Genomic DNA, 16,321 nt, shown 5'->3' on the forward strand with positions numbered 1-16,321 from the left:
ATCTCTAAAATTCTTAGAAACCACCCCTAAGTATCCAGAAATAGTTGTTAGATTCATTTGATTTTGTTTTCAAATTAATTTATGTTTTTTTTAAAAGTGCCACTTTTAATTGCGTACATTGCACAGTTTTAATGAAAATTCCACTGAAGTCCCCCGATGAAGGTCTGAAATTCAGGTTGAAATGTCGGCACAAATAAATAAGTTTTGTTTATTTGTGTATTTTTTACTGACCTCACCCCGGATCATCTTCTCCTCATATCTATCTGTGGTTAACTATTAACACCTAAGTAATAAATATAGTTTAATCTGTCAGCTAATACGAATGAGGATAGGTGATGAATAAATAAAATGCAATTTCAATATTATTTGTATATATTATACTAGACAAAAATTATTTAAATAATAAAAGTCAAAATAAAAGAAAGGAATAAAAGTAAATTATCAATTAAAATTTCATTTATTGGTATATATTTTACACATTATTGTTTATAATTTATTTGATTTTGAATGTAAAATTTAATCAGAAACTTAAAAACAACTGTTGAACTAACCATAAAATGAATAAAACACTAGTCAACTAATATTTCATTAGGTTGAAAGAATTAAAATTAAAACCAATGATAACAAAAATTATCAAACTTTGTTAAAAATAACAATTCCATTCTCAATAATAACTAAAACTCATTGTATGACATATACATATACCAAGTCAATTGGTATTTTTATGTTATGCTTTTTTACAAATATTTACAATACTTAGACCAATTCATCTTTTACAAGACAAATACATGTTACGGAGAAAAATAAAAAACCTATTGCTTTATTTTTAGCTACAGATCAAAAACTAAAATTTCCAATTCAAAATTAAAAAAAACAAATTTATACATGCCAATAAATTTTTGTTAAAAAGAAGAACCTTTGAGGCAATAATTGTGCAGTATTAAAAAATTACTAATTCACTAACTATTAAGCTTTTCCACTTCATCATAGTCGTCTGTATCTAGAAGAGATATAGTCCTTCCTGAAAAAAAAAAAAAATATATAAATAAATAGATATCTGCATAAATGTAGATATGAGTAATAAAAAAAATTACTGGAGTGGTCCATAACTCCTAATACAGCAAAATTTCTCTACATAAACAACAAATTGATAAAATGTATGCCAAAAGTGTTAGAAAAAAATCTTATGTAAAAGATATATTCTCGATTATAACATTCAGCATCAAACAAATGCAGAACGGCCAACACATTTTTTTATAAGGGAATTGAAAAATAGTCATCCAAAAACTAATAGCCACATGCATGTTAAGAGCATTAATAAGCTAGCTTCAGAGAAAACATCCTTGGAACTTTCCAAAAATATATATATATTTTTTTTTAATAAACCAAATATTAGGCTGAGATTAAATTTAAATACTAAAGTATGCTTAAGTTAATAAATTGAATCATGCAAAGAGTGAATAATGGAATATATGAGAAGAATATCAAAAAAATATGTAGATTTTGAGAAATGGGATAGAAAGATAAGAAAATACTGCCAATTGAAATTAGAATAAAGACAACTTCACTCGATATACCTGTTAGAGACATAAGGAGCCCAGGGGGATACTAAAAACAAACCTTAACCTTCATCTTCTCAGTTCTACCTCAAGACCAACAGATTTATTTTGAGATAAACAATCATAGAATCTTAGAAACAGTTTAACAGTATCAATTAATGTTTGTTTACGTGTGAAATAGGTTTATTCTAAAATTATAGATCAAAAATGATTCCAAAATAGGAGCCTAGATAGACTACCTTGGGTGAAAAACACAGTAGAGAAGACAAAGAAGGTTTGTTAGAAATAATAACTATCTAGGAATCGAAGAGGGAAAAAAAATAAACAAATATTTAAACACAATTAATGCTGTAGCACATCAAGAAACTTTTTAGATAATATTGAAAGTTAATAACTAAAAGAATCAACAAAATAATACATTCAATTTTATATTATTATTAAAATAAACTATATTAATTGAGGGAAAAAAAGAATACTTAAAACTTAATATCAAAATCTCCACATAAATTATGGGATTCAGGGATATACTTTCAGAAAGAACTGTCATTAAATTATTTTAAGAAATTGAAACGATAAGTTTCAAGTTTCTCACTTTAAAATGGTCTGAAAGAGTATATCAGTTATCTATATTAAATTTTTTTTTTTTTTTTTTTTTTAAGAAATTATCAAAGACGAATTAGGAAATTTTTTCTCCTTTATTATATTATCTAAATAAGATAGCCTAATTATGCAAAGTTTTCATTCAGTGAATGAATCAATTATTAATAGACATGAAGTAATAAAAAATAAAACATACCAAAATGATCTTGGATTTGCTTGAGAGTGGTGCCTGTCTCTCTCCGACTTACTAAGTTGATGGCTAGACCTCTTTTACCAAATCGGCCGGTCCTGCCAATTCTGTGAAGGTAAGTTTCACAATCTGCTCTTCCTTTATCTGCTACTGGGAGATCAAAGTTGACAACTATCGTTACCTGCTCCACATCAATACCTAAAATAAAACATTATATAAGCACAGTAAAATAGTAAAACTTTTTAATTAAATACTTAATTTAAAACTGGTCCAGCATATCATGTCTTTATTTATAGAAAATTGATGAATTAAAACCAAAACTATTCTACATCAAGATAGTATATTTAACTATACTTTAGTAGTATAATTGTTGTCTATAAATAAAAATAACAAATCTAGAATTAGAAAGAAGCTATAAATTAAAATAATCTATTCATATTCATTCAGATGGTAATAAAATTTATCTATCGAAACTTCATTAAATGGAGTAAAAATAAAAATATACATACATCATAAGCATTGGTTCTGAGAATCTAAAAGGTTACCACAAAGACAATTATAAACTTAAATCCACAATACTTAGAAGAATTCTTGGCTACTCAAATGAAGAGATAAATAAATTTTTCTAGGTAACTAACATTCATATAAAAATGAGCAGAAAACAGAAAAAAATAATGATAACAAAAGGAAAATTAATAATAACATAATTTATACAATAATTTGATAACTAGTTTAATAAAATATGACTTTAACAAAAATTGTACAAAAAAATAAAAATAAATAAAAACCAAAATATCACTTAAAATTTGTAGGAAATGTGCAGTTCCTGTGGTAAATAGATTACTCCAGCTGTCCAGAATATAGCCAACACAGTTTGGCTAAAATTTTGCCATTTACTATTAGATAGTAAAACATTTTTTATTTATTTTTAATATGAATATTATTTCTATGTCATTTCTTGCCTAAAACATGACTAAATAGTATCTTGATTAAACCTCAGTCAACCACCAATCATTATCACTTCATGACTCTTGTTGAAACAACAAAAAAAAAAATTAAAAAAATAAATATTTAAGAATTAAATAACCATAGTTTACCTCTTGCCAAAACGTTGGTGGTGATCAACACTTTTTCCTTTCCTTCCCTGAATCGATCAAGAACTTTCATCCTATTTTCAACACTTAAGTCTCCAGACAGTAATGCAACAGCGTGTCCATCCTTAGACATTTTTTCACAAAGCCACGCTGCAGTACGCCTTGTCTAAAATAAGAAGATAATGTTAAAAAATAAAAATAATAAATAAAAAAACTGTATATAGCCTTTAGAAAATATTAAAATAAAAGTTATTATCAGATTAGTTTTCATAAATTGAGTTTGTCAGAAATATTTTAACAGATCATTTATTTTTGTCCATTTGAGGAAATAGATTTGGAATGATCTATTAATCTACAGGTTAAAATACTGGTATAAAAATAAATAGAATAATGCAGCTCTTTTATTACCCAGAGATAATATTTATTGTGTTAGGGAGTAAGAAAAAATATCATCTGATCGGGGAAAAGTTATAAAAGGAAAACATTTTGTGCCAACATAGCATAAAGAATAATCATATGAAGTATACAATGATGAGAAATTCCTTTATTCAGTTAGATATTCATTTATCCTCATATAAAAGAAAGACTGTTTCATACCTATAGATCCATCCAATAACAATGGATCTCAATAATTGAACACATAGAATACATTATCGATTATCAAAAGAATTGTAGTGAAATGCTAAAATATTTAATGTTCAAAAATTGTTATGTACTAGGCAAAAATAGAAGATAACAGAGGTGGTAAAGACAAGGTATGAGAAATAAAAGCAGACAAACTGCCCGTGATTGATACAGTCCCCAGTATAATTTTACATGGGTTATGAATTATGAAAAAGAGTTAGATTATTAGGATGAGTCACGAAAAACAAGCTCAATGTAGTAAATGAGTGGTTTTCTGATCTGTTCCCTAAGGAGATTCAAGTAGATAAGATTTATGGAGAATGGAATAAATTTACCTTAAAAAGGGAACACAGTTGTTATTCATAAATGGAATAAATATGTTTTATGAAAGAGAGCAATTTTATATTAAAACATTTCAGATAAATATTACAAACAATACATAAAGAAATGAAGAATCTACCTGACAAAAAATCATAGCTTGCCCAACAGTGATTCCTCCATATATATTAGCTATAGCGTTGTACTTATCTTCCTCAGTCTCACATACAACATAGTGCTGCTTTATGTTGTCAAGTGATTCTTCTTCCCTTTTGAGTCGTATTATTGTAGGGCTAGGAACTATTGCTTGAGCAAATTCCATAACTTCATCATCGTAAGTGGCTGAGAAGAGCATAATCTGGCAATTGTCCTCAACCAGCGCTCTAATAAAAATACATAAATATGCTTTTAATAATCAATAGAAAATTATTTATGTTATTAACAATACATTCATCAGATTTATAGATTATTCAATGAAAATGCAATTAATCAGACATTCCTTCCAAGTCATCCATTGTTTTGCCTCGAAGGGTCCAATCAATTGAGTATTCAATTTCATATAGTTCATTTGACTAATATAATTATTATAATTATTTTTGTGAGATATGAAGTAATAAACTAGTAAAATTAAACATTTGTTGTGTTATAATAGTTAATTAGACCTAAACCTATTAAGCGCTGTTAATACTTTTCTAGTGGTGTATTAAGTGGAAATAATGTTTAGACTTCGGAATCACAGGACAAATGCCCCTCACTGATAAAACTGTTGAATGAGAAGGCCGTAACTTGGTAATGGGGTATTTTATTGATTGTTATTGAGGAAAAGAAAAAAATTGAAAATCTATTTTTAAACACAAAAAGAAAATAAATTTTCAAATCAAAACAATTAATAACATGCTAATTTACATAATATTAAATAATTACCTTCTGATCCTAAAACTTTGGTCTTGATGACCTTGTGTGGCAATCATAACATCAGCTTCATCCAAGACAAAAACAATGATCTTCGATAAATCAAAGAATTTATACTTGAGTGACCAGTCAAGCACTTTTCCAGGTGTACCAATGATTATATGTTCTTTCAATTTAGTTCCTCTAGGCACTTTTTAAAACAAGATAGTATTAAGTTTAAATTTCAAATGATAAATTATAGTATAGTTAAGTACTTATATCAGTTTAAAATAGAGCAAATAATGGATTGATGGAAAAATAATGCAAGTTTTTAATATTTACTAAAATTATGTCATATCTGTGCATCAAAAATATATATTTAGTATAAATAATTTCCTTTGTAATCAATACTCTTTTGCCAATGTACAACAAGCTTATTTATACCAGGAGGAAAAAAATTTGGACTCGAAAAAAGCATTTTCAAAATCACCTTGCCTTTCAAAGTTTTGTTCTTGTACAAAGCTGTCCATTGGTTTTTTTTATTCGTCCAAGACTCCCATTCGAGTCCAATACTGCTTAACCATGGTTGGGGGTCAAGTTTTTCATTTTGTGGGACCGCCATTCAATGAAAAAATTAATGTTCCAGGCCGGATTCAAACCGGCACTGCCAGCAGATCTCAAATTGGTAAGACCCGGTCTCACCAACTGAGCTACAGACGGCCCTACATTGGTTGTTTTAAAGGGCACATTAATCCCCACAACCTTCCTTGTCTTCCAACTCAGGATATCTATAGCTAAACGTCTGAAACCAATACCAATGTAGCACCGTACACTTGTTAATGATCCTCTGATCCCTGATGCTTTTGATATTTCAAGAAGATTACACTGTCCCCTAGTTTAAATTTGAAAAATAAATTTGACAAAAACTATTTTGTTTACAGAATTGGTTATAAAACATAGCAAATGCAAAAAACTACATTAATACTGCGCTAATCCATTAAAATAAGATTGAGTGAGGTTCATATTAAGCAATATATAAAAAAAGAGAATTATTGTGAACAATCTTATAATTATATACACTGAATATTCTTAATAGAAAGGAACCATTTAAATCTTTAAGCATAAACAATTAATTTTCTTTTTCACAAATTACAGTTTTCCTTAAGCAGAATTAAAATAATTTATAATTATGGAAATAGTATACATAAAATTCTAGGAAATGTTGTTCTAAAACTCTCTAAATACATTTTCATTATAATTCTCAAATACCTTAGTAAATGGAAGCAAGAACAAGCAATATAAAAAAAATTTAAATAAAACAAAATCATGGAGCTAACATATTAAGTAAGCACATCAAACAAGACCTTAAATAATTTAGATAAGATGATCTTTTCGCGTTAAAAAAAACAAAAACAAATCAAAGACACAAAATAAATCAATTTTTAAAATTTATAATACAAGTAATAAAAAATTACTCGTTTCTTATATTACTTGAAATAGATGAAGTTAACAAAAAATGATTCAGTTCATCTATAAAACAAAACAAACATAATTGATACAAACTAATTTAGATTCACACAATGAATTGTATTTTGACAGCTCATTCATAACTCTCATCCCATTCATAAAGGAAACTATTCAAGAACAATGGGTACTTAAAAATAAGATGAAGGGAAAAATATTTATTAAGAATAGAGTTTTAAGATTCAGGAGGGCCTCCTCTGTAAATTAAGATCTAGAAGGTTTTATTTTTCTTCTTTAATTTTTTTTTTTGTTTTTTTATAGATTACTGTGCATTCTCTACCTAAGGTAGCTAAGATATAAAAATTACTCCATCAAGAAAACAATATTCAAAAATAAGGTTAATTAAGGAATTTATAATTGTCAATTAATAATTACAGCAGCTCCATATTTAATTGGAATATTGAGTAGGAAATGATGAAAATTAAAAAATAAATTGACAATTAAATGCCTGAGGAACTGGAAAAAACTTATAACTTATTATCATCGCAGAGACTACAAGGTCTTCATTGCTTCCATTTTTCTCTGTCTTGTGCGAGGGTCCACCAGATTCTTGTTTCCAGAAATGTCTGCGAATCACTTTCAACCAGTCTGACCATCTCAATCTTTTCCTTCTACATACCCAAACAATAATTTCTCAATGGGTGAGTAACCATCCATTCTTGCGACATGTCCAGCCCACCGCAATCTTGAGAGTCATATATTGTACCACATTCAGTTCCAGGTAGATTTGGTACAAGACTACATTGTGCCTCAGACTATACTAGTCACCATTCTTTAGGAGGCCAAACATTCTTCTTAAAATTTTTCTTTCAAATATCATTAAACTATCAGCATCCACCCACAATAAGAGGCATAAGATAATATTGGCCAAATGAATGTTATATACAGAGATTTTTGTGTTTCTCAATAGCAGATGGCTTTTCATGAAATTATTGTCTAAACAAATTACAGATCCTAGGTACACAAATGTATTTCACTTTTAAATGTATATTCTCTAAACAAAACAGTGGGTGGTGGTGGCCCTTAAGGATTGGCAAGCATATACTTGATATTTGGCTAGTTGATTCACAGACACATTTTCTGTCCTGCTTCCTCTAGTTGTCTGAAAGGCCCTTTCCGAGTCCCTCTTTGATCTGGCTATGATATCTACGTCATCTACATAAGCTAGAATTTGAACTGACTTGATAAGAATCATACTGTTTCTTTCTACACCGAAGTAACTTATCACCTTCCCTGGTGCAAGGTTGAAAAGCATGCATGACATGCTATTTTAACAACTAACCAAAACTAACAACTAAAACAATTTTTTAACAACTAAAAATAAGTTGCCCTTGAAATAACCTATTTATCATTAAAAAGTACATAACAGCTTGAAAATATGTTTAAGTATTTGACCAAATTTATCTGTATCAGTAACTGATAATATAAAAATGTTTTACTTACAGACTTCATCCCTGACAGCAAGTCTAACATGTGTATCAACACAAAATTCACCCATTTTTGTAGCTACTTCAGCAGTTTGAACAGCAAGCTCATAAGTTGGAGATAAGCATAATACCTAAAAATATTAATCAAAATTTAAAATCATATTAATATTAAGAAACAATTAACACCCAGGCAATTAGAAATAGTTCTATATTTAATAAGGACAATTTTAGAACTTGGTATAAAATTGTTGAGCGGTGCAAAATCACTCTTAACACTCTTTCAGATCATAAAAATGTTTGAAAAACCATTCTCCTCAATCTACGCTTAGCAAGAATATTTTTTTTTAACATCTGGATATCAAACAAGCATGAGCCATGTGCATCCTTGCAGCCTAATATAATTTTTCTCTCCTAGTATGGATAATAAATAATTTAGTAACTTATAACGGCTAAAGGACAGCATATGACTCTATAATATTATATGATTGTTAATTGATAATGAAATAGATCAGACACATATGGAATAAGGTTGCTAATTTTTCTAGCTCCAAGCTACTACTTTTAAGAAAATGGAAATTTCAGTATTTTAACTTTAAATTTTTCCTTACTATGCAATTAAACTATTAGAAGTTAATTTATAATAAATCATGGCAGAGTGTTTCATTAAATAGAATCAACTTTCTGGAATTAGTTAACTATTTAACTAATAACAAATTTCGGTTCATTTTGATATGTTAATATTTAATTAAGTATGGGACAAAATTTAAGTATTTCTCTAGTATTTCCATAACAATTTCCAAGTTCAAGTTTAACACTATTTTCCAATTTGTCATCACTGAAGGGTTCTCTTTAGCTAACAAAGAGCTAACAACTTCAAACAGTATCAGCTAGTTACTGGATATCTACCACACCAAACAAGATGAAAATATATAAACACGTGCAATCAAATTACCTGAGGATGGTTCAACTGAGGATTGATTCTGGAGAGCATAGCAAGGACAAAAGCAGCAGTTTTACCTGTTCCTGACTGGGACTGAGCGATTAGATTTTGAGGTCTAAAAAACATCAAAAATATCGATTAGTTTTTTAAAGAAGATAAACATTATATAAGAAAGTAACGGTAAAATGAGTAAGAAAAAAAAAAATTTTTTTTAATTTAAGTAAAAATAGAAGAATTAGAAAGAATAAAAACAATAAATTTCAAGCTATTAAGAAAATAAAATAATAATTACTAACATCATAACTAATATCACAAGTGTTTAAAAAACAATAATTTATTGATAATACAAACAGAAACATATTTATTAGATTTTGAACATAAATTGAAACAACCAAATTAATTACTTATCATTGAAATCAATAATAGTAAAAGTAATCAAATCTCAGCTAAGCCCTTTAATCATTAAAATCAGGTCTGAGCCACATATTGTACCACAATAAATTATTAGGTTAATTTTTCCATCCACTCAGTTCTTTAACAAGATTGATTTGATTTTGGGTATGGATTCCAATTATTAGTATTAGGTAATTTTGATACTTGGGTTTTCTAATTGGAAAATTTATTTATCTGAACTATTTTTTAACTTAAAAAGTAAAAATACAAGAACTTTTTTTTAATGCCTAATGCTGTATCACACAGAAGGAAGGTCCTGTTAGTTTGGCAAAGGTCATAAAAATGTTTTCAACTTTGAATCCTTGAGTTAGGAGGATAGAAGCGTGGAGGATCCTCGAAGTAAGCGGCTAAAGGGAGGAGACAAATAAACTACCTTGTGAGAGATTGGACACCAGCATTGGCGTATCAACAGTAACTATTGCTCTCTCCATACCCAATAGTATAATTAATGAGAGAGGGATTTTGGTCCCAAACCATCAAATATATTGCAAAGCTCAAAAACATAAACTTAAACCTGGTTCATAGAGAGGTCAGTATGAATGATTAATATAAAGGAGATAGATGTATGTAATTAAAGAATGAGCCATTCACAGGAGATTTTTACAAGATAAAAATGGTATGAGAGATCAAATAATTCCTCAGAAGTTCTGTCATATGCAGAATTTTTATATTAAAGAGAGAAAACTCCCTACAGTTTAGCTTTAATCACACAAGATGACTTTCATTCACTACGTTGTTTTCAAAGAGTGTGGTTAAAGTCAATATTTTTATGTTCAATAAAATAGAAGTACATGTGTGAAATCCAAATGAAAGGAAGGAGAAATTGCAAAATAAAGACATTTATTAAGGCATAAGCATTTCCTCTGTATGTACTAGATCTAAGACTTTCTAATGCACCACACCCTTACACTCAAATCTCTAATTTTGTACATGCATCATAAAACCCCTGAAGCAGCCTCACCTAAAGAAACAAATGATAGAGGAAAAAATATATTTCTAAAATAATAATAATAATACTTACGGATCAGCAAGCAATATTGGAAGGGCAGTTTCTTGAATTTTGGATGGTGCGTTGAAACCCATTTCATAGACTCCTTTTAAAAGATTAGGTTTCCTAAAAAAAAATGTTCGAGTAAAACATAGCTCAGCTAAATAATATAACAAGAATATAAAATATATAATAATATATACTACAAAAACATAATAATAAATAAAAAGATATTGATATTCCATTGGCCTTGAATAAAACAGAATGTTGATAAAGAATCAGACAGAATTTGTCAAATCCTCGTTTAAACAAAAGACACTGGGCTAGTCGTGGCTTAGCTTGCAGATAATACTAAATATGAAAAATACTGTGAAACCAACTCATTTTAACCTTACAGGAGGCTAGATAGAACTGTAAAAGGAATATATAAATTGTAAAAAGTAAAAAGTAACAATTTTTTAAGCTTATAAATTAGATTGTCTAAAACTATATTTTTAGTGTTTCAGGGTATTAACTAGTTCATATTTATATAAAATCAGGCAATATCTCATAATATGAAGGCTAGGAGGTTAAGATGGACGGAACATGTGGCTTGAAGCAATCCATTAGGACACTTTGACACAATTATGAATGCCAGTATAGCTGGCAAGAGACTATGTCGGAAGCCAAAAACCAGATGGATTGACAGAATCTGCAAAGATGCAAAAGAGTTGCATGCAGTAAACTGGAAAGCAGTTGGCAGTAGCCCAAGACAGGCAGATGAAGATAAGGCTGTTTCGGGCGACCAAAGATTTGCAAGGCCTGCAGAGCCAAACGAAAAGAAGTATGCAAATTCAGGCCCTGATCTCAATTCCAAAGGCCCCATTAGAATTTGTTCATTTTTTAAGCCAGCTGAAGTCAACAGCTTCATATCCAATTAACACAGTAAAAATAATTATTTATATTATAATCTGCAATAACAGAAACATAGTTTGGGCAGACTAAAACATAAGTACCAATTGTTTTCCAGCAACAAGGGTAAAGAAGGAAGAGTTTTTACAATGTGTACGTCAGCAAAAACATTATGTACAAATGATTCATATTTATGCTAAAACATGTATAGGTATGCCTGATCGCTACCCGTTCAGTATAATATAGTACAAATGTACAACACATGTTCCCAATAAGTAACATAAAAGAAAATAAAACAATTATTTTAGAAAATCACAATGTTTAAGACAACAAAAAATACAGAATAAATTGAACAAACATAATCATATTACTTACAAATTTAGTGCTTCGAAAGATTTAACTGAATGTAATGGCGAATATGGATTCTTCTGCTGTATCTCAATATCAGCTTTAGTGGTAACTAATCTGGTCCTAGAAATCTTTGAAAGTAGAGATAATTCGGCTTTTGAAATGGTGTCATCTTTCTCCTCTGTATCATTGGAAGTATCAAGAATCTTTTTTTCTCCCATTTCATCTTTAGGTATGCTCACTTTATCAAACTAAAAATTAAACATGTAGGTAACATGCAAAAGGAAACAAATTATGGTAAATATAAAACTATAATAATACCTCTTTAGCTAATTCACCATCATTTTCTTTATCTTTGTCACTCCACCCACCAGAAACTTTCAATAAATTCACAGCCATTATAAATGAATGGCGAAATAAATACCCAAACCTCAATGTTTAAATCCTCAAAATCAACGTTTGAAAAGAAACAAATTTTCAACTACCAGCCAAAAAACAAAACGCAAAACACTACCTTGAGGCGAGGTAATTCAAAAGGTTCCAAACAAAGGAGAGGGAACGTAGGTAGCTAAGTATATTTATGACTACCTAAGCAACATAGAGGTAACAAAAGTATTCAATTGATGTAACATAAGGTATGGCTGAGCGAGTCAAAGTAACAACGTAAGAAAGCCGTTAACGATAAAAAAAAACTTCATCTAGCGGGTAATAAATATAAGGGAAACCAGTCCTCAAAACCTGTGGTTATAAGGAAAATTAGGTGAATGATGTTGAAGTAACAACTCTAAAAATTACGAGTGGGCTAAGCAGAGGCAACCTAGTAGAAATCTGAAGGGATTCAAAGGTTACTTAAAAAGGCTTTTTTTCCCTTTTGGTTTCTGATTCTTCTAAATATAAAAAATGGATTAGAAGTAATAAAAATTATACCCAATTAATATAATTCAATGGGCATTACTATCTTTTTCTTCCTATGGTAATAGAAGGAGCAATAAGGAGATATAGAGAGTATATCTTTATATCGAGAAAGTTTCCTTTTCGGGTCTGGATTTAAATATCTGAAGACGAGAAGCCTCCAAAATGTAAAACTTATTCTCGACGAGGTCTTACTCCCAGCATACCACTGATAGATATTCTACAAGCCGAGAGGCATTTTACTTTTATGTGTATTTATTTAGGATCATCAAGGAGGTCTATCTGAATTAGTATTTATTGTTAATAAATACATTGATTTGGTGTCTATGAAGCAAATTTTACATACACATATGCAAGATAATAATTTATTAACTGGTCTTAATTAAAATCCGGCTATTTGATGAGCTTCAAACGTCTTCCAGACGCTAGATCGAGCGCTCCTGTGCGTCGGTACAGCAATGGTTCCAAAACATTTTCTGTTGTTACTCCCTACTCGGGCATTCATACATACATTAAAAATCTCGTGGATTCTTGTGACAATACACTTCAACGTACGTACTTCAATTATCCTTAGAGTAATTGAACGTGTGGAAAAAGAAGGAAAAGCAGTAAAAAGTAAACCCTGGAATGCATTGAATATTTTTTCATTTTAATTTGTTGTAACATTTTACGCCAACCCTGAGATATGTATGAGGCACCCTAGGGTGTAGCGGCAACCAGTTTGGGAACCACTAACGTACGATATTTGCTAACCGTGGAGTGGCAGAGAGAAAGTTCTGATGGCATTCGCTCTAGATCCTCGTAAAAGAATAGAGATGGCTAATGGGTATTTACGGCTCAGTTATGCTCCAAGGTTAAAGGATGGGGGAAACATCCAAAGAAGGATCAATAATTACCAGAAGTGCAAAGTCTAGCGAGAGCTATAACCTGTAAAGACTAGTTTAAAGTTGATGAGAAAACACTTATTCAGTTTTTATTTATCCAAACTATAAATTTTTTTCCTCCTTAATGCCTTCAGTGGAGGTCATTCCCTTTCTTTCCAGCTCAGCTTCCCATTCGGTTCCAGCTTGTTGTAGGTTCTTTATTATTTGCAATAAGGACAATGTCATCCGCAAATACCATTACCTGGGCCAGTATTATCATCATGTTCCATTTGCCAATAGTAGTGCGAGCTGTCCTCCGATTGCACATTTTCAGGATTTTATCCAGATAAATTATGAACACGAGGGGGCTCAAACTATCTCCTTGCTTTACTCCTTTCTCAATTGCAATGGTGTCAGACTCTCTTCCATTAATCTTTACTATTCCCTTGGATTTGTGGTAGGTTGACTTTATAGCTTCTATCAATCCTTGCAGGATTTTTTTTTTTCAGAAAGAGCATTCCACAGTTCTTGTCTAGGGATAGAATCAAAGGCAGCCATTAGATGTATAAATGCCAAGAAGATACTCTTGCCTCGTTACCACGATTTATCAATGATTGTTCTGAGAGAAAATATGTGATTCTGGGTCTGGGGTCGAGGCCTGAAAGCAGCCTGTTCCTCTTCCAAGTTTTTCTCCACTAACACTCTCAGCTTCTTTTCTAATATTGTGGAATAGAGCTTGTACACAACCTGGGATATACAGATAGGGCTGCTAAGGCAAAGGATTGCCTTTTTTGTGAATCAGGACAATTATGTTCCTTTTCTTTAGGAATAGCTTTTTTCAGTAAGTAATTTCTAAAAAAGGCACTGCAATGCTTTCAATAATTCCACCATATTTGATGAAATCGGGAACAATACCATCTCTTCCTGCTGCTTTTTTTAGTCTTAATCTCTTCACTGCTGCTCCTACCTCTTCCTCCCATATCACCTCATCATGTTCTCCCCATATATTTTCTCTAATCATTCGCTCCTCGGCATCTCCAGAAAAAACTTCCCTGTAGTGGTGTCTCCACTTTTCTAAAATATCCTGATCCCCGGTAATCAATCTGCCTCCCTTGTTCTTTACATGTATCGGTTTGTTTGTCTTTCCTTTCATAGCCTTAATCATTTTCCAGAAAACTTTAATGGAAGAGAACATGATTAGGGATCTTATTGAACATCAGAATGTTTATTAGTTCAATCTGATACTGTGAAGATAATTAAAATTAATCAGATTTAGTAAATCTTATTGTCTTTCTCATCCCAACCCAGGAACCTTATAACAAATGGATACTAAGAGGAAGGATCATAGGTGCTCCCTCAGGCTTGGAAAGATGTTTTGACTCTGTACTTTACATTTAAGGAGGCAGTACTAAGTACAAAACTGGTTATAGGATCTATTAACTTACCCGGTAACCTACAGCCTTCTTATTATTGTTCATATTAACTCACAATATATAAATAACTAGATAGATTTATAAATATATAAAATTATAGATAGTCAGGCATATTTGCCACATTGTGTGGGTGTTTGCTTAAATTTATTGATTTTAACTGAATAAGGGTAATAGTGCAACGTTTATAACAAGAGTAAGAATTGGGCCCTAAACATTACTCTAGCATTTTTATTACAATACTACCATTTGTAATGACTGGGAAACATCACACATTACTGTGTCTAACCACAAAATGATCTCCTATAAACATAATGCTGAAAAGCCTCCACTCACTAAAAAGAAATCTTAAGAATGTGAATAGGAATATACTAGAGAATCTACCAACACACGCTGTAGGGAGCTGCAATAGGTCACAATCAGCTAAAGGAAAAAGCTTAGAAGAAACCTGTCCTTCATGTTGGGATCTTGTAAAATGATTGGGAGGTCCACATATCTGACTTGGTCGCAAAAAAAATTACTATAAAGGCCTTAAAATCAACAAGGCATAAACGAGATGATTTGCTGAAAACAATAAAAAAAAAAAAAAAAAAACACCCCTAGAGACAACCTAACGAACAGTAGTAGTAGTCAGCAAGCTTAATAAATTAGTTTATAGGTCTTTTAATATAGAAAAAACACGGTCCACTTCAAAGATAGACAATAGGCGCTGGTAACATCACTGGGGAGTTTCACCCATATAAGATTCCAAGCAGACATTATTCCACGAATAATATCTCCATGATGTCCACAGATATATACTATTCTGAATATAAACCTTCCTCATGAGTAGCTAAGTACTGGAATAATAGAGCACATCAAAAATAAAATTTATTCCCATGGACAGGAGAATAGTATTCCACAGGCCTTTATGCCCCATAGATTAATATTTTTCCTACTTAAAACCTTAGAGGAGATGGAAGTAGAACACCTAAAGCCTGGAACACACAAGCTTAAGGCTGAGCGGCTCTGATCCAAAACTCACCATCTATTAGGAAGCTCGGAGGATTAAATATGAGGAAGAAAGATTATTGGGGCTATGAGCAGGTAAGTTGGATTTCCGTCCAACCAAAAAACCTGTGAACTATGGCTTGTCTTAATTGGGAGTGCTTAGTCTAGAATCAATCTATTAACTTTTGCACTGATAATACTAGCCACGAGGGTTTCAATAACAGCCAAGAGCACCCACTCTAGAACGGTAACAAGCACCTTTGACTTTATTTAAACTGT

General features: G+C 30.7%; 1 protein-coding gene across 1 annotated transcript; it reads right to left on the bottom strand.

The window, feature by feature from the left end:
- Positions 1–870: 870 nt before the first annotated feature.
- On the bottom strand, positions 871–12,383 carry LOC106687493 (DEAD-box helicase Dbp80). Its single transcript, XM_014431414.2, has 10 exons — positions 12,169–12,383; positions 11,875–12,098; positions 10,642–10,734; positions 9,180–9,282; positions 8,244–8,358; positions 5,310–5,487; positions 4,528–4,768; positions 3,447–3,609; positions 2,356–2,547; positions 871–1,021 (listed from the first exon to the last, which is right to left on the bottom strand). Exons 1-10 carry the CDS (start codon positions 12,244–12,246, stop codon positions 960–962), a joined length of 1,449 nt encoding a protein of 482 aa, XP_014286900.1. The 5' UTR covers positions 12,247–12,383; the 3' UTR covers positions 871–959.
- Positions 12,384–16,321: the final 3,938 nt, after the last annotated feature.

The sequence above is a fragment of the Halyomorpha halys genome, unplaced genomic scaffold, assembly GCF_000696795.3.
Source record: "Halyomorpha halys isolate HHAL.00 unplaced genomic scaffold, Hhal_1.1 Scaffold971.1, whole genome shotgun sequence".
Taxonomy (NCBI): Eukaryota; Metazoa; Arthropoda; class Insecta; order Hemiptera; family Pentatomidae; genus Halyomorpha; species Halyomorpha halys.

Coding starts and splice junctions, on each gene's coding strand:
- LOC106687493 (XM_014431414.2), bottom strand. CDS start 12,246: ATGGCTGTGAATTTATTGAAAGTTTCTGGTGGGTGGAGTGACAAAGAT. Junction 12,099..12,168: donor ATGGTGAATTAGCTAAAGAG/GTATTATTATAG, acceptor TTTAATTTTTAG/TTTGATAAAGTGAGCATACC. Junction 4,769..5,309: donor CAAAGTTTTAGGATCAGAAG/GTAATTATTTAA, acceptor TATTTTTATTAG/AGCGCTGGTTGAGGACAATT.